Source organism: Pelodiscus sinensis, chromosome 11 (assembly GCF_049634645.1).
Source record: "Pelodiscus sinensis isolate JC-2024 chromosome 11, ASM4963464v1, whole genome shotgun sequence".
Taxonomy (NCBI): domain Eukaryota; kingdom Metazoa; phylum Chordata; order Testudines; family Trionychidae; genus Pelodiscus; species Pelodiscus sinensis.
Window position 1 is genome coordinate 2424068 of NC_134721.1, and position 25446 is coordinate 2449513.

Here is a 25446-nt window from a genome sequence, read left to right on the forward strand (position 1 = left end):
CTACCCAATAAAGCAGGAGCTTATCAGGTAGCACTATTGACTACTCGATCTCTCACTCTCTCTCTCTCACACACACACACACACACAAACACCCCACCGTCGCTATTCTGCCTTAAACAGAGAGGAGACAGCGTGCAAAACCTCTGGTCCCCCCACTGGGTCTCAGGACACACACACACACACACACACACACCCACCCACCCACCCACCCACCCCCTCCACTGCCATTCTGCATTTTTAAAAATGTCCCTTTAAAAATGCCGAGTGGCAACAGAGGGTTGAGGGGGGGCTTGTGCTGAGAGAGATGCATGGGACCGGCTGCTGCTGCGGCTGCTCTGTCCCTTTAAAAATGCAGTGGCAGCAGGGGGATGTTTGTCCTGAGACCCGACAGGGGACTAGAGACTCAGCCAGTGTCTTAGTGCACTGGGCTCTTCTCTGTCCCTTTAACAGTGCAGAGCAGTTGGGGGGAGGGGTTGTGCTGAGACCCAGAAGTGAGCGCTGTAACTGCCGTTCTTTAACGACTAGTCAAGTAGTCTATGGAAATTCCATCGACTACTCAATTAGAAAATTAATCCTTACTGAACATCTCAACAGCCAACAGGTGCTGCATGCTCCTGAACTTGCGGAGGTGCAGGTAAATACAGTGCTGGCGGTCCACCAGTGGCTAACACTGGTAAATTATGTCTGGCCTGCAGGCCAGTTATTCCCCTCACTGTTTTAACCCAATTAAGCAATCAGTAACAAGTGGTTGCAAGTGGTAAGAGACTGACTAATGTAAATCACTACGCAAAATAAATAAAAGTACACCAGCTAAGCTTAATATTCTAAGTAACTTGTTACCTGTAATTTCTTACCCTAACAGTAGTTTTAATCATCTCTCTCACAAGCTAGGCAGCCACCTAGTTTGTGCCCAGTCTTCCCCCTTGGTCCATCTTAGATGTTTCTAGCAGTCATCTTGGTGGTAAGGGCGTGTCTTAAACCATTAACTTCCCCTATTGTTTGGTTCCTAGCCTATCAACAGATTTTGCCCAAGGCAGGAACCCTCTGCGTTCAGCTTCAGCTCTCCCACACAACTATGGAAAAGTACTACGGAAGACTTCCGATAATCCGGCACCTTTGGAACCTAGGTGGTGCCGGATTATCAGATATGCCAGAGTATCAGGAGGTACTGCACACACACTCCCAACCCAATCCCCCTTTCCCCTTCAACCTTATGCTCGGGTCCCAGAGCCGCCAGTCCACATGCGTGTCTCCCTCTAGGCACTGGGGCATGTGCACTGAGCGGCCAGCTTTTCAATCAGCAGGCTGGGACGCCATGCACAAACCAATCCTCCTTCCCCTCTCTTTCCTCGGAGCCAAACACTTCTTCTCCCTGCTGTAACCTGATCCCTCCCTCCTCCCGCGCGCAACCTTATGCTCAGGTCCCGGTACAGCCACACGTCTCCCTCCAGGCGCTGGGGCATGTGCGCTCAGTGGCTGGCTTTTCAATCAGCTGACCAGGACGCTGTCAGTAACCCAATCCCCCTCCCTCTCGCCTACCCCTTCCCCGGAGCCAAACACTTCTCCTCCCTGCTGTAACCCACATGAGAACGGCTGACATGAGCGGTTCCGGGTTCCGTCCCAGTTCCATCAGGAGTGCTTGCCATTTTGATGCTGGACTATCGGGAGTGCCGGACAATTGGAGTTTTACTGTATAATCAAAATGGTCCCAGCAAGTAACCTAGCTACACATCTTGGCACGATTGCCCGGCATCAACTGTGCGGCGCTGCCCCTTTGAAATGCCCCCGCAGTGTTTCCAAGGGGCAGCACCACCCTATCAACTAATCGAATAGTCGATGCAAAAATGCATCAACTATTCAATTAGTGAATTACTCAATACTTAACATCCTTATTGCATGCCCCATTTTGAAAAGCATATTTAAGTCAAGCATATTCATATTAAAAACATATTTTCATAAAAAATATGGTGGCCCACAGAACTGTTCAGTTGAAGGTACTCAATCTTATCCCTGCCCTATCCCAAGACTGAATAGTATTCATTCCCTCTATGCTCAAGATATGTTCTTTTTCTCTTTTTCTTACCTGACTATGTTCAGCCTAAAACTCTCAGACTGCTCATTGCGATATGGAGACCTACATATAGTACAGATCACAGCTCCCTTAAATAATGTGTCAAAATCTATTAATGTGATATCTCAAACAATAAAGCAAGGTGAAAGATAAACAAGGCAAAATGGACCAGAATCAGATAGAAAGCATTCATTGAACGTTGTATATTTGTTATAATCTAAAATGTACCTTATTTTAGCACTCTACAAAAATCTTCATTAAAAATTACATTGACTGATTCTAGCAGAGCATCAGAAAACCTACTGCCCCTCCGCAGTGAATAAGTCACGTTCTGTGGAAACCTGAAGAATCAATTTCTGCAATATCTAAACAATAATTATTTTAAAAAAATATAACCCTTCTCCATTAAGGATGAAAAGACAACCTTGTAAACATGAACTGAATCTCAGTCTATCAAATGTTGTTTTCCTGAGCCTGAAGAAAGACAGCTTTAGTATCCCAGCTGCTGTTATCTTTGCCAGGAAGCTGCACTATATATTTTACAAGACCAAGCCCAGTTTCACTACTGCTGTTCTGAAACCCATGGGTTACACATTAGTTTCATACTGCTACTGTTGCATGGGAAAGCAATGAACAGCTGCAGAAGGCTGGTGCTAGGGGAAAAAGTTCCCAAACAACTAAACCTGAGGGAAGGGTGGAGTAAAAGAGCCAGTGTTCCCCATAAGCTGTGTGCTTGTGCAGCCTTTCAAGAGAAATTCAGATACTGTCCAGATGATTAGCAGAGCGCCAACAAGTTTTTTTTTATTTCTGCTAGTGGTGCATATTCGCCCATGCCCCAATGCATATAAAACATTTATTATGCACATGGATGGAAAAGATTAGAAGCAACATTGGCAGACAGTTTCTCCACTGAAAAGGGAGGGCAACAAGAAGGCTAGTGGATGAGGTGAAACATCAAAATTATAACCACCAGCAGACATAAAAGATAGTCCGGTCAGTACCTTGGCAGAAGCCCCAGAAGCAAAGGTAGAAGAGGGTTGGGCTTCACCACAGTCTCCCAACCATCTACCCTGGCTACAGTCTTATATATATAGCTCTGGTAAGCAGATTTAATGCTCTAGTTAGAAAGACCTGCATTCTATGCTTCTGCACTTCTTAACATAGAAAGAGTCGGATTTCTTTAGCCAAAACTAAATACATTTTTTTCTATAAACAGAAGCCAGAATAATTATCTAATTTTGACATTACTGCAAAAAAAGTAAAACCTCATACGACGGGGATTAAAAAATGTTGCCTTTCAATAAATTCTTTATGCGCATTCAGTTTGTACAGTCTCAAATCCAGCCTCATTCAGATTTCATATCCCATCAGACAAAGCTCAAGGGAAAAGATGTAATGTCAAAATGGTTCTGATCTATGACAGAGAAAATTGGCTGATTAGTTTTAGCAATAGATACAGTTTTCAAAGTTAATGTAAACTTTACAAAACGTATTAATGTTTGACTAAGGAGCCATTACTGTTGTCTTGAGAGTCTCTCTTCATTTCTATTACTTACTTTTACGATTGAAAGAAAAAAAACATAGAATCATAGAATAATAGGACTGGAAGGGACCTCAAGAGGTCATCAAGTCCAGCCCCCCGCCCTCAAGGCAGGACCAAGCTCCACCTACACCATCCCTGACAGATGTCTATCTAACCTGTTCTTAAATATCTCCAGAGAGGGAGATTCCACCACCTCCCTTGGCAATTTATTCCAATATTTGACCACCCTGACAGTTAGGAATTTTTTCCTAATGTCCAATCTAAACCTCCCCTGCTGCACTTTAAGCCCATTACTCCTTGTCCTGTCCTCAGTAACCAAGAGGAACAAATTCTCTCCTTCCTCTTTCTGACACCCTTTTAGATATTTGAAAACCGCTATCATGTCCCCCCTTAATCTTCTTTTTTCCAAACTAAACAAGCCCAGTTCATGAAGCCTGGCTTCATAGGTCATGTTCTCTAGACCTTTAATCATTCTTGTTGCTCTTCTCTGTACCCTTTCCAATTTCTCCACATCTTTCTTGAAATGTGGCGCCCAGAACTGGACACAGTACTCCAGCTGAGGCCTAACTAGTGCAGAGTAGAGCGGCAGAATGACTTCACGAGTTTTGCTTACAACACACCTGTTGATACAACCTAGAATCATATTTGCTTTTTTTGCAACAGCATCACACTGTTGACTCATATTCAACTTGTGGTCCACTATGACCCCTAGATCCCTTTCCGCCATGCTCCTTCCTAGACAGTCGCTTCCCATCTTGTATGTATGGAACTGATTGTTCCTTCCTAAGTGGAGCACTTTGCATTTCTCTTTATTAAACCTCATCCTGTTTACCTCTGACCATTTCTCTAACTTGCTAAGGTCATTTTGAATTATGTCCCTATCCTCCAAAGAAGTTGCAACCCCACCCAGTTTGGTATCATCTGCAAACTTAATAAGCGTACTCTCTATCCCAATATCTACATCATTGATGAAGATATTGAACAGTACGGGTCCCAAAACAGGCCCTTGCGGAACTCCACTTGTTATCCCTTTCCAGCAGGATTTAGCACCGTTAACAACTAATCTCTGACTACGGTTATCCAGCCAATTATGCACCCACCTTATCGTGGCCCTATCTAAGTTATATTTGCCTAGTTTATCAATAAGAATATCATGCGAGACCGTATCAAATGCCTTACTAAAGTCTAGGTATATGACATCCACCGCTTCTCCCTTATCCACAAGGCTCGTTATCCTATCAAAGAAAGCTATCAGATTAGTTTGGCATGACTTGTTCTTCACAAACCCATGCTGGCTATTCCCTATCACTTTACCACCTTCCAAGTGTTTGCATATGATTTCCTTAATTACCTGCTCCATTATCTTCCCTGGGACAGACGTTAAACTGACCGGTCTGTAGTTTCCTGGGTTGTTCTTATTCCCCTTTTTATAGATGGGCACAATATTTGCCCTTTTCCAGTCTTCTGGAATCTCCCGTCTGCCATGATTTTTCAAAAATCATAGCTAAAGGCTCAGATACCTCCTCTATCGGCTCCTTGAGTATCCTGGGATGCATTTCATCAGGACCTGGTGACATCTAACTTTCCTAAGTGATTTTTAACTTGTTCTTTGTGTATCCTATCTTCTAAACTTACCCTCTCTCTGCCTGTATTCACTACGTTAGGCACACCTCCAGACTTCTCGGTGAAGACCGAAACAAAGAAGTCATTGAGCATCTCTGCCATTTCCAAGTTTCCTGTTACTGCTTCTCCCTCCTCACTAAGCAGTAGGCCTACCCTGTCCTTGGTCTTCCTCTTGCTTTTAATGTATTTATAAAAGGTCTTCTTGTTTCCCTTTATGCCTGTAGCTAGTTTGATCTCATTTTGTGCCTTTGCCTTTCTAATCTTGCCCCTGCATTCCCGTGTTGCTTGCCTATATTCATCCTTTGTTATTTGTCCTAGTTTCCATGTTTTATATGACTCCTTTTTTATTTTGAGATCGTGCAAGATCTCCTTGTTAAGCCAAGCTGGTCTTTTGCCATATTTTCTATCTTTCCTACACAGTGGAATTGTTTGCTTTTGGGCCCTTAACAACGTCCCTTTGAAATACTTCCAACTCTCCTCAGTTGTTTTTCCCTTCAGTCTTGCTTCCCATGGGACCTTACCTACAAGTTCTCTGAGCTTATCAAAATCTGCCTTCCTGAAATCCATTACCTCAATTGTGCTGGTCTCCCTTCTACCTTTCCTTAAGATCATGAACTCTATTATTTCATGATCACTGTCCCCTATACTGTCTTTCAAGTTCTCAACTAGTTCCTCCCTATTTGTTAAAACCAAATCCAGAACAGCTTCTCCTCTGGTAGCTTTTTCAACCTTCTGAAACAGAAAGTTGTCTCCAATGCAGTCCAGAAACTTATTGGATAGCCTGTGCCCCGCTGTGTTAGTTTCCCAACATATGTCTGGATAGTTGAAGTCCCCCATCACCACCAAATCTTGGGCTTTGGATAGTTTTGTTAATTGTTTAAAAAAGGCCTCATCCACCTCTTCCACCTGGCTAGGTGGCCTGTAGTAGACTCCTAGCATGATATCACCCTCGTTTTTTACCCCTTTTAGCTTAACATGCCAATGTGATCTCTACCACTCTGTAATACTAAAACAAAGTCTCCGCAGCTTAAAAAGTCTTATGTGACGCTCAATGTTTTTATGACAAAAAACAGTTTCAAGTGCAGTTTTCTTCCTCCTCCCCATATTCCGCAAAACCATATTCTTCTCAAACCCATATTCAATAGAGGCCCAGCTTCTTACCAACTGTTATTAGTTTTGTGACTGAAAACAGTAATTAGCCATGCTTCACTGACTCATACATGAATCCTTTTGTGATTTTATTATTATTCCTCCTGAATGTTGATGAACATGACTGTTAAAAATTCTAAGGGATTTTCTTTATTCCTTATTAAACTACACATGACAAGCCAGTTAAATACTGTCCACCTTTCTAAACTATTTTAGCTAGAAAAATGTAAATCCACAATATGAAGAAGATAACTTCCCAAAATAAGCGAATCCAACATATGTACAGTACTGCTTCCTTTGATTCCACTGTACCTAATTTAAAATAAATAAAAATATGACACCATGAATGCAATTTTAATATATATATATGAGAGCTCACCATTTTAAGTACATTTTATCAAAGAAGTTTCATTTAGAAAAATAAACCAGAGTAGAAAAAGAAACTAATCAGGGTTACCAGCACTGAAAATCTTACTACTTTAAATTCCAAAAAACAACTCCTCCTTTCCTGACCTTTCGAGAGCTAGATGTGCATGTATGCAGAACAAACAAAATAATTTCAAAGCAAATTCATTGAAGGCACTCAACCTTTAAAATAGCAGATAATTTTAATCAGATTTGTCCACTGTTAATCTGTTTTAGCCAACACCTAGCCGCAATTTAAATATCATAAAGGGAAGCATGACAGAATTATTTAAGACAAATCCACAGTACTACAATAAAAGCATCTTGAAATATTTTTTTAGAATCAGTCCAAGATCTAAGACTACTGGGTGCAAGAGCCACTTCTCCATCTCCTCAGGCAGGTGGTAAAGGCTATGCCAACTGAGCTTCAGAAAGAGGGTGATGACAGGCCAGCAAACTTCTGCCAGTTGAGTAACAGAGTAGGGACTGCTCTCAGAGGAAGCTGTTCTGACCCCCTCGCAGCAAGAAGATTAACATTGCAGTTGTCTAAATACACATAATGTTCAAGTGCAGTCAGCAGTCCATTCCACATGAAACCACATTGAATCTTTCTGTTGCAATGCTAGGTGTGACAGTGTGTGTCTGCAAGTTACAAAGGTAAGGAGAAATAACACAATGTTTTAGTCAGACTGCCTACAAGTTGTTTTGAATAATAAAAATGCTTGTTTCAAAGATGAGAATGAGGCTCACAATCAAGTATGAGTAGTCTTAGCTGCAATCAGTTGCCATAGGAAAAAAACGTTTGTGGAGTACCCTTGAGTTTCAGAGGATAGAATGGTACTCCACAAAAATTGTAAGTATTACCTTTGGCAATGGAGTATCAGCAGCCAACTTTTCATAAATTAAATGCCTCAACAAAATCGACTTTACCTTAGAATAAACTTCTTTTATACCTGGATAACATGTAATCTTAGTGCTGGTATTTCAAAGTGAAGTGCAAATGGTAATTCCTATTTTATTGATATTACTGATATTCCATGACAACTTGTAAAAAGGAGGAAAATAATGCGGAAAATGGCAAGATCTCCATGTAAGAGACTCAGAGACTTAGACTCATCATCTAAGTCCTTTCAGTTATGGAATGAGGCCCTAATATACTTGAAAAAGCAAGCAGGATGAGCAGAGAGTAAAATACAATTAACTAACCAATGGCATCTTTAAAGCACTGGGAAGGCTCAATGGGGTGACATTCTTGTATGAAAAAAAAGAATATGGCTAGAGCAGATACATCAGTATGAATGCATGTATCTGTACTAGACTAACCTCTAGAGATTTTTTGGCCTATGATTGGTTGAAAGTACTCTTTTGTCACAGAATGCACTTTCATCTGAGAACATTAGTTCAAATGATTTCTAGATTACATGTTCTAAACCTATAACTTATTTGCCTCTACAATACATAGGAGATTAATTCTACAGAACCACTTATCCCCTCAGAATAGCCTTGAGGAAAGCATAAAAGTAATCATTTAAACTACATGAAGTTGTAGCTATATATTTCTCACAAAATTCAATTTTATATATTGTATGTTTCCTTCGGCTAGCAATTTTCACTAGTGTGTGATTTTTATTTTTAGAACTACTGTAGTTTGGCCCAATTTAAATCATGGAGTAGGGTGAAATAAAGGGATTTTACAAAACATTCAGCCAATTACAGTACAAAATGAAGATGGATGGAAGCCCTTATTTTCTGAACTGTACCCTTTTCTGTCTTACATTTGATCTTAAAATATAAAAGGTTTCTTCTTTCATACTTGCCTTTAAGATGGTACCAAAAAAACAAGATCTGGAAAAGAGTATTTCTGTAAACAGGTTCAATAGGTAAGGAAAGTAAATATGTCTTTTTCTCTCCAATAGTAACTTCTATGGTGTGAAGAAAGTGAATAATTATTAAATAATAAATAATAATTATTTAATCTTCCACACTACATAGGAACCAAGAGTCACTGAATTAAATTAACAGAAAGCTAGTTTAAAACACACAAAAGGGGGTACTTTTCTTCACATACACACCACACAGTCAAGCTGTGAAACTGATTTTCAAGGGCTGTTGTGAAGGCCGAAAATATAAATGGGGTTCAAAAAAGAATTAGATAAATTTATGCACAATAAGTCCATCAATGTTTATTTTCCAAAATGATCCACGAAGCAACCCCATGCTTTGGGTATCCCTAGCCCCTAAGGCTACTTCTAGACAGTGGTGCTATTTGGGTTACCGGAAGTATCCTGAAATAGCTATTCCATGTCTTGAAACACACACGTTATTTTGAAATATATTTCGAAATAACAGGCACGCGTTATTCTGGTGTCCCTGTAACACTCATTCCACGAGGGTTAAGGGACTTGTCAGAATAGCACTTCATTTTGAAATTACCTCGAAATAAGCTACGCAATTTGCATAGCTCAAACTGCATAGCTTATTTCGAGGTAAAGATACAGTGTACGCACGGCCTAACTGATCCCTCTGTTCTGGTCATTTCCTCTGAAGCAGCTGCCATTGGCCACTGTCTGAAAACAGGACAGATACTGGGCTAAACAGACAATCGGTATGACCCAGTATAGTCATTCTTCTGTTCTCCAGATATTAATGGTCATTGAGTGTGTGTATCTGAAGGTAGAATCTGACCACGATCTACATAGGCCCTGTGAAATGATGTAACGTTTTCTTAACATGAGCTTCAAAATGAAAAGTAAGGGTATGTCTACACTTGCACCCCGGTTCAAACTAGGGATGCCCAATGTAGGCATTCGAAATAGTCAATGAAGCAGGGATTTAAATATCCCGCGCTTCATTAGCATGATCTCGCCGGCGCGTTACTCCAATCAATAGCTGTTTCAAAAGTGAAAGTGCACGCCACGACGCGTTAGTTCGAACCAAACCCCTCATTTTTTTGAGGAGTAACGTTAGTTCGAACCAAGGGGTTTGGTTCGAACTAACGCGTCCCAGTGCGAACTTTCACTTTCGAAACAGCTGTTGATCAGAGTAACACGCTGGGGAAATCATGCTAATGAAGCGCGGGATATTTAAATCCCCACTTCATTGACTATTTTCAATGCCTACATTTGCATCCCTACTTTGAACTAGGGTGCAAGTGCAGACATACCCTAAGAGCAGAATATATAAATCATCAGAAAGTGAACATAAATGGCAACTCTTGTGCTGTAGGGCAGTGGTCCCCAACGCAGTGCCCGCGTGTGCCATGGCGCCCGCCAGGGCATTTGTGTGCGCCCGCCGACAACCTGGGCCGGCCCTGCCCCCGGCGCGCGGCACACTGGAGGCGCCAGCCCCAGGCGCGCGACACGCACCAGCGCCTGGTGCGCAGCGCTCAGGCGGCCCCAGCCCTGGGGCACATGCGGGCGCACGGCGCCGATGCCAGCCCCAGACGCGCGGCTTGGGCCCACGGCACAAGGCGCTCGGGCGGCCCCGGCCCTGGGGCACATGCCGGCGCCGGGTGCAAGGGCATCCCCGTCCCCAGCGTGCCCCAGGACGCGCGGCCCCGCCCCCGGCGTGCCCGGGAGCCTCTAAAGGTTGGGGACCACTGCTGTAGGGCATATTCACACAAGATGGTATAAGTTTTGGAACAATTAAAAAAGGATGGTAGCATGGCAATATGATTCAGTCTCTCTTAAAAGCCTCTCCATCAATGTCTGGATGAAAACCCTAGACAGGCGAACAGGTTCCTTTTTGTGCTGTGTTATAACTAAAGGCAACATAGCTAAACCCACAGTTATGAGTACAAATTTGAAGCATGTTCTCAAGAAATTATTTTTCTCTTTTTTTGAAGCTTTCATATTTCTGGGGATCTTGCCCACATCAACTGCCTCTGTTTTTTGTTTTATTTTTTCTCTTAGTTTGCATCTACATGCTAGCATACACCTTGCTGCCATTCTCCTTGGAAATAAGAGGAACATCAGTCCTGAGGAAGCAATGGATAATACTTCAATTAATCAGAGGGCTGCTGGTGAACAACACAGCACTTCATCTAGGCTTTTTTGGCTCCTACTGACAGTCTGGAAATCTGGCTTCAGTTACAATGTAACAGTGGTAGACTATTACCATTAGTTTACTGGCCTATACTTTTAGTCTAATGAAGGCATAATTAGTTGAAGAAGTAATTATGGTAGGGTCAAGAGCTTGCAAATGAATAAATGTCCCATTGTGCTAGTTACCATATTGTCAGATAGTAAAGAGACACACCCCAAAAGCACTTATAATCATATGCTCCAATCTTGAATGCATTGATGCATGTGCTTAATTTTAAATGTGCATGTGTTTGCAAGACTAGCACCTATTGTTTTAAGAGACCTGCATCAGAGGCAGCCCTGGAGAGAGCAGGAACTGGTGCCAGGGGGAGTCATCTTAAAAGCCAGTTCCTCCCCAGCACCATCTCCATGGTGCTAGTTCCCCCCACCAGGCAGCAGTGAGGGGAGGCAGGGGAGGCTGTTCCAGCAGCAGCCCCTGTCCACAGGAGGTCCCAATGGGGAGCTGGGATCCCCCACAGACACAGGCTGCTACTAGAGCAGCCCCTGCCCAAGATGGCTGCGTACAGAGGCTGTTCTGCAGCAGCCCCTGTCTGCAGGGGGTCCCAGCTCCCTGCTAGAAGCCCCCACAGGCAGGGGCTGCTGGACCCAGTGCAAGCTAGGATTGAGCATGCCTGGCTCAGTCCCAGTTCACACTGGGTCCCGGAGTTACCCCCCGCTGCAGCTCCGCAGTTTAAAAGTAATAGAAGCAGGGGTGCCTGCGCGCTCCCATCTTTTACTACATTGAAACTGCAGAGCCCCAGTTGGGTAGCTCCTTCTGTGCGCCTTCCCTTATCAACTAATCATCACCATCTAGTCAATACAAATTATATCAACTACACAATTACTCAGTTAGCAACCTTTTAACATCCTTAATCTATTCCCTGTCTCCTCCATATTAGCCTCCTTCCTCCTCATCCACCAACCTTTCCATGTTCTTTGGAAATAGAGGAATTGCCCATTTAAAAAAGGGCTATCTACCTACATTCAATCCAGACCTGCTTAATCCAGCAGGCCTGAAGACAGACAATGATAGAGCTTAAAAGACAAACCGTTTTCATGAGAAACAATTCAAAATTCATCAGTTACTTCCTTGCAGCCCTGTCTCAAATCAAGCTGTCTTCCTCTGTTTCTTAAAGATCTGTTTAAAATACTGCATAGTTAACATATTACATCATTTAAATCAGTTTTAAAGAGACTGTTTTAATGTCGTTTAACAAAGTTCATGCGTTACCAGCTCTATGTTCTGATTCAGCAAGTTGTAAGAACATGAATACTTCCCGTGAAGACAATAAGACTAGTCATATGCTTAAAGTTACACAGTGCTTAAGGAATTTGCTAAATCAAGTCCTAGAGGCCAAGTCTCTTTCTCCAACAAACAAGTGAAATATGAAAAGCAGCAATGCAAATTTAACACACTTTTATATACTACTGATCTATATCAAAGGCAACACTTATTTAAAGATGGGCATGTACCCTACACAGGTCCTGAAGGGGTTAAATGTAGGGATGTAAAATCCTGGTTATTCAGTTAACCAGTTAAACATTAAACATTTAAGTAGTTAACTGATTAAAGTGGGACTCCGAGCTGTGGACCCCTCCAGCCAGGCTGGAGAAGCTCCAAGCCCACAGGAGCTGGGGCTGGCTTCACCGGTTCCTAACCCCCACACAGGAGTTGGGACTGGCTCCGTGGGAGCGGCCCCTGCCGGTGGGGTGCCTGGGCTCCCTGTGGACAGAGGCTGCTCCAGACGCCAGAGCAGTCCAAGCCTGCCAGTCACCTGGGCCTGCCATGGACAGGGATTGCTCTGAAAAGGGCTGCAGGCGGGGAGCTCTTTCGGCCCCCACTGGTTAGTGATTAACTGGAACCAGTAAACATCACCTTAAACGCATGATGCTTACCAGCTACCCTTTCACATCCCTAGTTAAATGTGTACCTGAGGGGGAGCATTAGGGTACTTGTTGCTCCTAGAGGGAGAGGCAGGTTTAACTGAGCAAGTATCAGCTGATATCAGAGTATGCTAGACTATAAATACAAGAAGCTTGTAGAAAAAAGGGGCTGGAGCCCAGAAGAAGGGAGGTGAAAATTCAAGAGGGAGAATATGCTCTGCAATTCTAACCCTGGAAGAAGGGTCAACTGGAGAGGAGTTTTGGGGAAAGGAAGCCTCAAAGGGTTGGTAAGAAGAAGCCCAGAGAAATAGCAGCAAATGGTAGGACCATGCAGATCTTGACTGCTTGTTATAGGAGTAAACCCTGGAACCCAGGGTAAACAGTCGGCCCAAGGTACCCTACTTGCCACTGGGAAATGGCACAGGAGCCAGGAGCACAGGAGACATCAATTGGACACGTAATCTGGAGAGACATTAACAACCCAGATGGGGAAGAATAATGTGACCTGGCCTGAGGATTTAGAAATGAAGGTTTGATATTGCAGCTTCTGAGGTGCCAGAGGAGCTACAGAGCAAAATATCGAGGGGGCAAGCTAAGGAACCACAAGAAGAGGATATCCAGCTGGTAGGACTTATCCCCAAACATGGTCAAGAGAGGGTACTCCAGCAGTGAGTAGCAGTGGTCCCTTTGAGGACCACATTCTATTTAAACCAACTGAGTTGAATTGGCTTACACCAGTGGAACAGTTGGCACTTAAGCAGAGTATGAAGGAAGTTATGTACCTTGTGCAGTAATTATGGTTCTTCAAGTTGTGTCCCCCTATGGATGTTCCATTGAAAGTGCACTTGCATCCCTGAGCTACTGAACAGAGAACTTCAGTAGCTGTGCCTGAAGATGTCTGGCTCAAGGCTAACTAGCGGTGCACAGACAAATCTCCCTCAGTTCCTTCTCTACTGTCTGCCAAGACATTACGTAGAAGTAAAAGACAAAAGGATATGTGGAGCACCAATAGGGACACATTTCTTGAAGGATCCTTATTACTACATGAAATAACTTCCTCCTCTTCTTCAAGTAGCATCCATACAGACGCTCCACTGTAGATAATGCCAGGGCAGTGTCCCTTATGGGGGAGACTGGAGCTTCAGAGTCCAGACGGTGAAGCCAAACCTACTGTCAGGAGCAGAGTTCCTAAGTGACGGCATAGTGTTCTGCAAAGGTATGCACACCTGTTGACGTCATGTAGATTTCCAGGATGGGAACATTCTTGTTCAATTCTCGATCAGTGAGGAAACCAATCTAACTGAGCGTGTACAGATTCCAGATGGAGGTACTAAATTGCTAACATGATTGCAGTGTCTGATATTGTTCAAGATGCAGAGTGCCCAGACTGATATTGTTGCACCTTTAGATCTATCCACAATGGAATGGAAAAACCCTGATTTCCAAAAAGCCTATGTCCTATACAGGTAGGCTGTCAGGGCTCTCCTAACATCTAGTGTGTATAAAATGGCTTCCCCATTATCATGGTGAGACTTGATATAAAAGGTGAATGAGTTGGCTCATAGAAAGACCAAAATCACCTTAGGAATGAACAGCAGGTACAGCCCAAGAAAAACTTTTTCTGGAAAAAATTCTGTAAGAGGGGTGTGTCTCAAGAGACACTATCCTCACTAACCCCCTCACCGAGGTGACGGCAACCAGAAATGCTGTCTTCAATGACACACATTAAAGTGAACAATAGGTTTGAAGAGTGATCTTGTCAGACCCTTTGAATCTAGTATTAAGGCCCATGATGGGGTAGAATGTCTGGATTGGGGCACAAGGTTCGCTTTGTCCTCTAAGAACCTCTTTGTAGTTGTGTGCAAGAAAACTGAGTACCCGTTTGTTGATGAAAAGTCAGTATGGCCACTAAGTGTATCTTAAGTGAGCTAAGAGATCATCCTGACTTCTTGAGTAAGTAGGTCATCTAAGACTACTGCAAGAGTAGCACGTTAGCGTAATTTGTCTTGAGTGGCACCAAAACTGAAAACTGATCCACTTTTGTTAGTAACTATAATGGCTAGCCAATTTCCTACTACGTAGAAAACGATTCCTGTACCTCAGAACAGAATGGCTGTGTCTACATTGGCAAGATTTTGCACAAAATCTTGCCGCCTGTTTACACTGGCCACGAGTATTTGCACAAGAACACTGACGTTGTAATGTACAAAATCAGTGCTTCTTCCACAAATACTCTGATGCTCCCACTCAGGGATAAGCCCTCTTGCACAAGTATTCTTGTGCAAGAGGCCAGTGTAGACAGGCAATGTTAATTTCTTGACCAAGAAAGCCCGATGGCTAAAATGGCCATCGGAGCTTTCTTGAGCAAGAGAGCATCTACACTGGCACGGATGCTTTTGCGCAAAAGCATGCCCGTGTAGACGCTCTCTTGTGCAAATACTTTTAACAGAAAAACTTTTCCGTTAAAAGTATTTACGCAAAATCATGCCAGTGTCGACGCAGCCAAACTATCTATATGTTGAGACCATGAAGGAGTCAGGTCTTAAGCTGAAGTATCCATAGGTTAGGTTCTTTGTTCTGTGATAGAAGATAACATCACCAGCTGTGACAAGAAAGGGTAGTGCAAGTGGGTGCATTGAGTTTATGTTTGCCCTCAATTTTAACAGGATTTTCAGCAATAGAAGGAATGGGGGAAAGGTGTACAGAAGGGCCATGTCCCATGAGAGAAGGATAGCATGGACATTTCTTTCTCAGATAAGTGAAGAACAGACCTACCATCAGTATCCCACAGTCTGAATATGCTGTGAAGTGTTATTGAGTTTATCTACCACTTATGGTTGTATGGGAACTTCAGACAGATTGTCTGCTGTCAGATTGTGTACTCCCCCTAGGTAGGCTGCTGGTATTGTAACACTGTGGAAAATATACCAGTACCCTAATTTTAGCTCTTCTGCACAAAGGGAAGGCAACATAATACTTCCAACAATAGAAGTAGTACATGCACTCCGTGTTGTCTGTCATAATATGTGTGCGTGTTTTTCTGTTTATTAGAAGTAAACGAGCACAAACACTCCTGACCACTGAGTTTGAGGTGGTTGATATGAAGACACACCTTTGTGGATGACCGCTTGTCCTGTGTCTGAGATGTGCACTAGGGATGTTGATTAAACCAAATTTAACTAATAGTCAATGAACTTTGCATCAATTATTTGATTAGTTGATAAGGGTAACTCCACCTTTGAAATGTAGCAGGAGCAAGCAGGGCTCTTGCTACATTTCAAAGGCGGAAGCACCGCGGGGAACACAGGGCCAGCAGGGAACTCAAACAGTCCCCCGCTGGCCCCATACTCCCAAGGGCGCTTACGCTTTTGAAATGTAGTAAAAGTCCCACTGGCTCTTGCTACATTTCAAATGTGGAGGCCAGTGGAGGAGTGTTCCCCGCAACATTTCTGCTGTTTAAAAAGTGGAAGCGCCACCAGTTCCTCGCTGCCCTCTTGCCCCCCGCCCAAGATGGTGCTGGAAAGAACCGTTTTTTAAGACAGCCCCCCCAGCACTGCCTCCTGCTCCCCACCCCTTGCTGCCTCTCTCTGATAGAGACAGCCAGAGACAGCCAGGGAGGAAGGGACTAGTTGAGTTACTCATCACTAGTCAACTATCTGATAAACATATGCTCACACCCTGCATTCTGACAATTCTGTCAGTGGTGAGGACTGAAGACAGGCTAGGGAGTAGGGGAGAGAGGTTGCATGTGTAAATGCATTTGCTGGGTATTTCCACCAGTACAAGGATTGATTGACCTCAGTGTGGGCAATAAAGGGTTGGCTAAGCTGCCTTGGTTTGGCATGGAAGCTGAGCTGAAGCATGACTGGAGATATATCATGCAAAATTTGGTCTCAACTATCACAAATGTGCCCACAGCCATGCACCTCAAAGCTGAAGACAGTCTCGGATTGGCTGTGAAGGATTGATTGTATTAGGCAGCCTTACTGGACCCGGCTTTGCTGAGACCACGTTTGGCTCACTTCGCTTTTATTGGCCAATAAAACTGTCTGTTTAGCCGCGTAAACTGAGGCGTTTGCTTCGACACACACACATATAGCTGTAGGACGAATGTGAACGACTAGTTGACTATCCGATAAGCAAATGCTTATCGGATAGTTGACTAGTCACTTTCCCCTTCTTGCTGCCTCTAAGAAAGAGGCAGCAAGGGGGAGGGAGACAAGAGGGTGCTTCAAAGCAGTAGTGTCGCATAGAGCCCAGGACAGACCCTGAGCTCCATGCAGCGCTGCCGCTTTGAAATGTCATGAGCAGCCTGGGACCAGTTGGGGAGTCCCCAACTGGTCCAAGCTGCACGCGGCATTCCCAAGCGGCAGCATCGCATGAAGCTCAGGGTCAGCAAGGAAGCCTGACGCCAGGCTTCTGGCGGCGTTTCAAAGTGGCAGCACCGCATCGAGCCTGGGGTGGGGCTCCATGCAGTGCTGCTGCTTTGAAACACCACAGGGACAACGGAGCTAGCGGGAGATGTGCCTCAACACTTTCGCCTTTGAAGTGTAGCAACAGTCCTACGGCTGGTGCTACACTGCAAAAGCTGAGGCACCCTTATCAACTAATCAAATAGTCGATGCAAATTTCATCAACTACTCTATTAGCCCATTAATCTAAGTTCAACATCCATAAGCCATTCTTCTACAAAGGAATTTCACTAACCAATTACAGAGCCAGGTATGGGACACAACCAGCCCACTTAATTAGCTTTATTAACATGGGTCCTCAATTGACAGGTACTTCTGCTGTTATATAGGTCTCCTGGTTTCTTTTATTTCCATTCCAATTCATCTGATGAAGCAGGTTTTGCCCATGAAAGCTCATGATTCCACATGTTTTAATTAGTCTCTAAGGTGCCACAGGACTACTCATTTTTAAAGCTTGTGATACAATTCCTCTTAGAACTTAAACTAGAAGTGAAATAAAAAATACACAATCCTATTAAATATAAAAGTGACTACAAAAATACTGGAATTATGCCACCTGTCTATAATGATCTCACATGACATCTTTAGACACTGTTGTCAGTAAACAAGTATTATGTCTAATGAATGTCATGCCTGATAAGATTTTCTGACACACATCAATGAACCACCAATAGGCCAAACCTCAAGGCTAAAAGGACATAAGGACAATCTCCTCCTTTTCCTTTCTACCCTCTCATAACATGGCAGTCTCATGTGGAGTAAGGTGACCTCTAATCATACCTATTGGATCAGGCCCTGTGCACAACTCTGGCAGCCAATCTACTTTGTCAATCATATTGGGGCATAGGCAGGAGACAAGCAGCCAGTGCATACGCTCAGAGGCAGAAACACAGAACTAGGAACTTTTATTGCAAAATTTGAGGTGAGAAGCGACTGCAGGTACCTACAGATTAGGCTGAAATCAGAAGGGAGTTTTGTGGATGGCAAGGGTGGCTAAAAAGGGGACTGAGCACCGTAAGTACCTTTGTCAATTCCTCTGTACGTAGTGCCAACATAGTGGGGCCTAAGTACCTTTTTTGGATCCCACCCTATGTGTATATACTGCCAACACAACAGGGCAATAACCTAGTTAGAAATATTCAGTGTAACTGTATATATAGAGGTCCAGGGTTTTTATAAATTTGCCCACATCCAAAAGCTCTTCTCTCAGCCTAAGGGAGGAGCCACTGAGTCCAGGGCTCAAACTGATGCTATTGTAATACAAGACGTGAGTAAAATGGTTATACAACTAAGTTTTTAAAGAAATAGATACGTGTAATTTTAATTTACATGAACATACAACTGTAAATGTTTGAAAAAATCTATTTAATGAGTATACAGAAAAGGATTTGGATTACAGATAAATTGAACATGAATTTTCTAACATATACCTACATACAAGGTTATCACTTACAAAGCAGGATAATCCTGCTCCGTGCAAAAGGTTATACTAGCTAATCTAGATAGCATTTTCCAGCCATATCTTCTATAAACTTATCAAAATACATGATAATTTCAACTAAGGGCTCCTTAGTGCAGGAAAGTGAAAAAAGGAAAAGGTATGGATGGAAAATATTCAAACACATGTGCCTTCATGTATTTGCTGAATATTTAAAATGCTTACTAAGTATGCTCTTCATTTCCTCAATAACATAAATGAAACATTAAAGATGCAAAAATATTAACTATAGGATTAATAAAGTTGGTGGAAATTGGAAGTATATTTTCCAAGAATAGCTAAAGCTAGTCATTTGTCTTCCGACCACATTCCTTTGCTCAATGCATTGAGAGTTTTGTGTAAGGATTTACATGCATATGTGAGGAGACAAACTTGTAGCCTTTATACTTACACAGTAAGCAGAAACATCTGAAGAACAGACTCTGCCTACAACTGAAAATCATCCAATTAAAAAACGGCATTATAAAAGATGTTTTAAGGAAGGTTTTTGAAGGAATTTAATTAGATTTCACATCAAAACTTCCACACACTGAAACAGTAACAGCTAACATTGGCTGAATTTAACAACATTCCAAGGAGAGACCTGTCTAAATAGCAGCAGCTCTGATCTCCCCACGAAAAAAAGAAAAAAAAACCTACCCAAACTGAAAGAAGCAACAAATAAAGCTTTCACAGTAAGTGGCAGAATTGACAAGTGAACTAAATTCAGCTTTTATGAGTGCTCCAAACCTACCTTTCAAATGAAAAACCCCACTCTCTCTCTATGCATTTCTATTCAGCACACAGAACATAACTTTTAAAGATCAGAATACTGCTCAACTGTCATTTAAGGAAGATTTAAACCACCTCTGACTATCTTAAAATGCATTGGAGGGTAATATGAAAACAGGGTATGAAATCAAGAGAAGCACTATGTATGGGACAGACATCTTACCCTGGGGGGGGGAAAGGTGAAGTACTTAATGCAAGTTTTCTATTAGGCATTTCAATTATTCAATTTTAAATTAAGTAGCCAAGATCCTACCACAGAGAAATAATATTCTGGAATGTCTTATTTAAATCACTGACATCAGCTATTTGAAAATAAATTACTAAGAAATCTGCCTACAGGCAGAGCACATTGTGCGTAATTATTCTTTCAAGCGAACTTTATAGATATATGCTTAAGAATTTTGCAATTTAAAATTTTTAATTACATTAGGCATTATATTGAATTGTCCCACGAGTTCTCCCTTCAGTTAACTATGGCTTTACACTGAATGTCACAGGCGCGCACACAACTCAACTGTGTTATCTGAACTAATCCCATCTCAGAACCAAGGTCACAGTGACCACAGTGATTTTACTGATTCCTCCATCTAATTTCCTCCGAATCTCTCATTAATTTCCTAATAGGGTCGTTAATAATTTACAAACGACTGAAATTAAATCTGCGCCGCAGAGAAACACTATTGCTACCCAAGCTCTGCCCCAGCCTACCCTTTAGGTGCCCTAAGGAGCTACCCCGCGGGTGCCTGGCGGGCGGCAGAGGCTGTTACCTTTGGCTCCCCGTGTTACGGGACAAGGGCACGCGGAAGGGGCCCTGCTGGGTGCTACACACGGCGCCTGGCGGGTTAACGGCCCCGCAGAACGCCAACGCTCCCGCGGGCAACCAGCCGTTAATAACGGCCACTCCCGTTTGCAGCGTTCTAACGGCCAAGGGCGGGGGGAGGGGCGCTCCGTGCGGGACATACACGCACGTTTCTGACCAGCCTCGGCGGGCAATGGGAGAGGCCGAGAGATCCCACCCCCCCCCCCGCGCCGGCAGCGCCGGCTCCAGCCCGCCCACGGGCTTTACCCCTCCGCACAGCGCGAGGGAAGCCCCGTGAGGGAGGGAGAAAGCCTCTGGGCCCCGCCCACGCGCAGCGCGACGGGACTGGCCAGCAGCGCGCGGAAACCGCCAGCGCCGCGCGCCCCGCCCTTGCCACGAGCGCGAGCCGACGCGCGCTGCCCTCCCCCGCCTGCGCTGCGAGCCGTCCCCGACTCCTCCCTCCTTGCCCCCTCCCATGGCATCCCGCATCCCTAGACCCCTCCCCCACCCGGCGCTGCTCCAGCCGCTGAGGAGCCGAAACGGGGAGGGGGAGGAGGCAAAACATCATGGAGACTTACACTCCGACTGCTCTTGCGCGTGCGTCACACTTGCCGGGAGGCGCCGGCGCGCTGACGTCAGGCACGCGGAACTGGCTCTGAAGTCGACGCGGCTTCCCCGCCGCCCTGACAGCCGTTACCAGCGCGCATGCGCTAGGTGCTTTTCCTAGGGGGGAGGGGCGGTGCGTTGCGCCCGGCCTGGTGATTCCTCCCGCCGGCCAGTCCCCAGCATGGGCCCGCGCCCCGCACGCACGCGCGCTGCAGGGCGGCCCCGCCCACCGGGCCGCGTCACTGGCGGGCCCCTTGAGCCTGGGGCGCCACCGCCCTCCCCAGCAGCCTCTCCCCTGCCTTGTGGCGAAAGTGACAAGGGAGCGATACTGCTCCCCCCCCCCTCCCCGAGGCAAGAACTAGGGGTCTCCCAAGGAAAGTCACAGGCACCCAGTTTTTAAAAAAGGCCGATTCACCCAGTTCACAATCTGCGGAACTCCTTGCCAGGGGATGTTTGAAGGCCTTGGTTTTACAAAGCGCTAGGTAAATTCATGAGCGACAACTCCAGCAATGCTACACATCAGGATGGGTAGGGACGGTGTCCCTAGCCTCTGCCAGAAGCAGGGAATGGGTGACAGCATGGATCTCTTGGGTACTGGCTCTGTTTATTTGTCTACCCTGCATGCCCATTCTTATACTTCTTATGCCATGTTCATCACCAGCTTCTTTCAGTAACTCAGGAAATGATCAGAGGGGTAGCCGTGTTAGTCTGAATCTGCAAAAGCGACGAGGAGTCCTGTGGCACCTTGTAGACTAACTGAAGTGTAGGAGCATAAGCTTTCGTGGGCAAAGACCCACTTCGTCAGATGCATCTGACAAAGTGGGTCTTTGCCCACGAAAGCTTATGCTCCTACACCTCAGTTAGTCTATAAGGTGCCACAGGACTCCTCGTCGCTTTTTCAGGAAATGATGAGATTGACATTTGTCATGGAAAGAGACACAGCAGGAAAGGTAATATCTTATATTGGGCCAACTTATGTTGGTGAGAGAGACCAACTTTTGAGCCACACAGAGCCCTTCTTCACATGAGAAAGGTACTTTGAACATCCAGCTAAATGGAAAGTGGAACAGATTGTTTAGCATTAGTACTTAGCAAGTATTTTAAAGGACCATTCTAGATCAAATGGCCTGTTAGCACTGCTGGTGTCATAGGTAAGATAGTTGAAGGTCATTGCTCTTCACACTGCTCTTCTGAGACATGCCCTGGATGTGTAATGCTAAGAACATAAGAATAGCCATATTGGGTCACACCAATGGTTCATCTAGCCCAGTAGCTTGCCTTACAGTACTGTGTCAGATGCTTCAGAGGAAATGAACAGAATAATTTTTTAATGATTCATCCCCTATTATCTAGTTCCAAGCAGTCAGAGGTTTACAGACACCCAAAGAATCTGACCATCTTGGCAACAAATTGGCAAATGAAATTTAATGTGGATAAATGTAAAGTAATGCACATTGGACAAAACAACCCCAGCTATACATATAATATGATGGGGGCTAATTTAGCTACAACTAATCAGGAAAGAGATCTTGGAGTCATCGTGGAAGACGTCCACGCAGTGTGCAGTGACAGTCAAAAAAGCAAACAGGATGTTAGGAATCAATAAAAAGGGGATAGAGAATAAGATGAAGAACAGGGGCGGATATAGGGCAGGATGAGTGGGGTGGCAGCCTCGGGCCCCGCGCTTCAAGAAGCCCCACGCATGCGCCCTGGCAAAGGGGGGCCCCACAAAATTGTGCTGCCCCGGGCCCCGCAAAATGGTCATCTGCCCCTGACGAAAAAATATCTTATTGCCCTTATATAAATCCATAGTATGCCCACATCTTGAATACTGCATATAGATGTGGCCTCCTCATCTCAAAAAAGATATACCGGCATTAGAGAAGGTTCAGAGAAGGGCAACTAAAATGATTAGGGGTTTGGAACAGGTCCCATATAAGGAGAGATTAAAGAGACTGGGACTTTTCAGCTTGGAAAAGAGGAGCCTAACGGGGGATATGATAGAGGTCTATAAAATCATAAGTGGTGTGGAGAAAGTAAATAAGGGAAAGTTATTTACTTGTTCCCATAATTTAAGAAGTAGGGGGCCACCAAATGAAACTAATGGGCAGCAGGTTTAAAACAAATAAAAGGAAGTTCTTCACACAGCGCATAGTCAATCTGTGGAACTCCTTGCCTGAGGAGGTTGTGAAGGCTAGGACTATAACAGAGTTTAAAAGAGAACTAGATAAATTCATGGAGGTTAAGTCCATAAATGCCTATTAGCCAATAGGGTAAAGAATGGTGTTCCTGGCCTCTGTTTGTCAGAGGGTAGAGATGGATGGCAGGAGAGAGATCGCTTGATCATTACCTGTTCAGTTCACTCCCTCTGGGACACCTGGCATTGGCCACTGTCGGCAGACAGGGTTCTGGGTTGGATGGACCTTTGGTCTGACCCAGTATGGCCATTCTTATGTTCTTAGAAGACAATTAATGGATTTATCCTCCATGAGCTTATCTAATTTTTATTTGAAGAAGTATTATTATTTTGGTCTTCTCATTCCTTAGCAATGAGTTCCACAGGTTGACTGTGCTTTGTGTGAAGAAGTACTTCTTTATGTTTGTTTCAGACCTTCTGCCTATTAATATCATTGGGTGATCTTTGGTTCATGCGTAATGTGGAGGAGTAAACAACATTTCCCTCTCCACTTTCTCAATACCGTTCATAATTTTTTAGATTTCTTTCATCACGAGCAGTTGGTGAAGCTTCCACTTGGGGAGGCAGTAACTTTCCAGGCCAAGCCCCGCCCTCTCCCCACTATCTCCTTCCTCTCTTCCCTGCACATCCTGTGTACTTGTTCACTGCATGCTTGTTCCCTTTCAGTTAAGTCCCTGAACCCGAGCACATTATTTCTGAAAAAAACCTCCACTTTTCTGCAATTTCTTTCTCAACAAAATGGAGCATGTTTTGTTCCCTGTGCCAGATATGCAGTAGGTACCTAATTAACAGCACTAAATTTGGGAAGAAGAAATTTCAGTCACAAGTATATACCTCATAGCTAACATGCAGGCAGCTTGCAAATGCCCCAAACTCCTCCCATTAATCTTGGGGAACACCAGTTAGAGCTATTTGAGAAATCTTTGTCCTTTCTTCACACAGTCAAACAAGGTGCCAGGCCTCAACCTCAGCTGGCATTTGCCCCATGACAGGAAGAAAATGAAAAGACTCAGACTGCAAAAGTTACCACCTCATTTTCACTTCTTCACACAAACACACTGAGGACTTTCTATGTTGATAGTTTCCAACAGCAGTAAGCACCTCAGACAATGACTAAGAATTGCCAGGGGACATGCCAGTAAAATATAGGTTGGCTGCTGCTTTAACAAAGGCACCTGTTCAGCTCACAGAACCAAGAAAATAAAATGTCCCACTGAAGCAGCATGATGGCACCGGCTTTATATATCAGATTGGTAGACCCAATATCCTCAGGGGGCGAAGGAACCAAATCCCCAGCCCTGTTCCTGCTTCAAAGGCCTTTTAAGACTACACTTGAAAGAGAATCCTCTGAACTGTCATTCATGCTTAAATTTGACACTTTACACCTAAGTTTGAATAAAAACTCTAATTATCTTATCCATTACAAAGATAGCTTCCCCAGTTATTACCTCTAATATCATTAGCTCACAGACATTTACCTCCCCCCCACATCCCCTTTCTGTTCTGAAATTTGATTTGTCCTTTTAATATGTGTTCATTTTTTTAATTGTATCCTTTGGTATATATGGTTGTAACAATTTTCTTCCACTATTTGATCTGAGGAAGTGGGTCTGGCCCACGAAAGCTCATCACCTAATAAACCATCTTGTTAGTCTTTAAAGTGCTACATAGTCCTGTTTTCTGTTCTCACCAATCTCCCAACCACTGGAAACAGTTGAGGCCTAACCTAGCGTGAGGGGTGAGGGGTGCGATCACCCCGTTCCTGGTCGAGAGGGGGGTTCGGCGGACCCCTTCGCCTCTTTTTGGTTCGTCTCGCGGCCGGGCTCCTAGTCGGAAGCCCAGGTGATCGGGTGCAATCACCCCCCTCCCTGGAAGGAAGGGGGGGTCAGCGGACCCAGTAGTCGTTACTCATCCCTGCAGGGGGGGGCCTGAGCCCCTTAGTCCAACCCCACTTCCTGGGAGGGGGACTTGGTTCTGCTACACGCCTACGCCGGCGTTGCTCGGAGCTGGACGCTCCTCCGGTGGAGGGAGGGGGACCCGGTCCCGCCCTCTCTCCGGGTCCCAGCCCGGGGCCCTAAGCGTCGGGGCTTGCTTGCGCCCCAACGCGGTAGACGGGGGTCACTCCGCCAGTAACCCATCTACCCACGGGCGCCAGAAGGCTTCTGCCCCGGGCTGCTTTCTCCCTTCACCCCACGCCCTCGAACGATCCGTCCGTTCGCCCGGCTTACCGTGCCTCACTTGGAGGGGTCGGGGGTTGGTCCGTACCAAGCCCGGGGGCCAGCCGTCTGCCACGTCTTCTCGCCCGGTCGGGCCGCTCCCTCCATGGGTGTCGCGCACTATCCGGGT

General features: G+C 44.6%; 2 protein-coding genes and 1 long non-coding RNA gene across 17 annotated transcripts in view; 1 reads left to right on the forward strand and 2 right to left on the reverse strand.

Moving 5' to 3' along the window:
- The window catches only part of LOC142830897 (uncharacterized), a 25066-nt gene extending 14228 nt beyond the window's left edge, over positions 1 to 10838 (forward strand). The window contains exon 3 of the long non-coding RNA XR_012906427.1: positions 10703 to 10838. This is a non-coding gene — a long non-coding RNA (uncharacterized LOC142830897). The remainder of the gene's footprint in view (positions 1 to 10702) is intronic.
- Positions 1 to 21132, reverse strand: part of FHIT (fragile histidine triad diadenosine triphosphatase) — a 1115730-nt gene extending 1094598 nt beyond the window's left edge. For 6 of the 15 annotated variants that reach the window (XM_075938447.1, XM_075938440.1, XM_075938443.1 and 3 more), the window contains exon 1: positions 20876 to 21128. The gene's annotated coding sequence lies outside the window, so the exon portion shown is untranslated. Of the gene's footprint in view, positions 1 to 20875 lie in introns of all 15 variants that reach the window. The other 9 variants (XM_075938453.1, XM_075938452.1, XM_075938451.1 and 6 more) reach the window with 3 other exon arrangements.
- LOC142830895 (uncharacterized) lies at positions 4954 to 20857 on the reverse strand. The gene is made up of 2 exons (XM_075938439.1): positions 20266 to 20857; positions 4954 to 7433 (listed from the first exon to the last, which is right to left on the reverse strand). The coding sequence occupies exon 2, from the start codon at positions 6174 to 6176 to the stop codon at positions 5175 to 5177; it is 1002 nt and encodes a 333-aa protein (XP_075794554.1). The 5' UTR covers positions 6177 to 7433; positions 20266 to 20857; the 3' UTR covers positions 4954 to 5174.
- Positions 21133 to 25446: the final 4314 nt, after the last annotated feature.

Coding starts and splice junctions, on each gene's coding strand:
- LOC142830895 (XM_075938439.1), bottom strand. CDS start 6,176: ATGCTAGGAGTCTACTACAGGCCACCTAGCCAGGTGGAAGAGGTGGAT.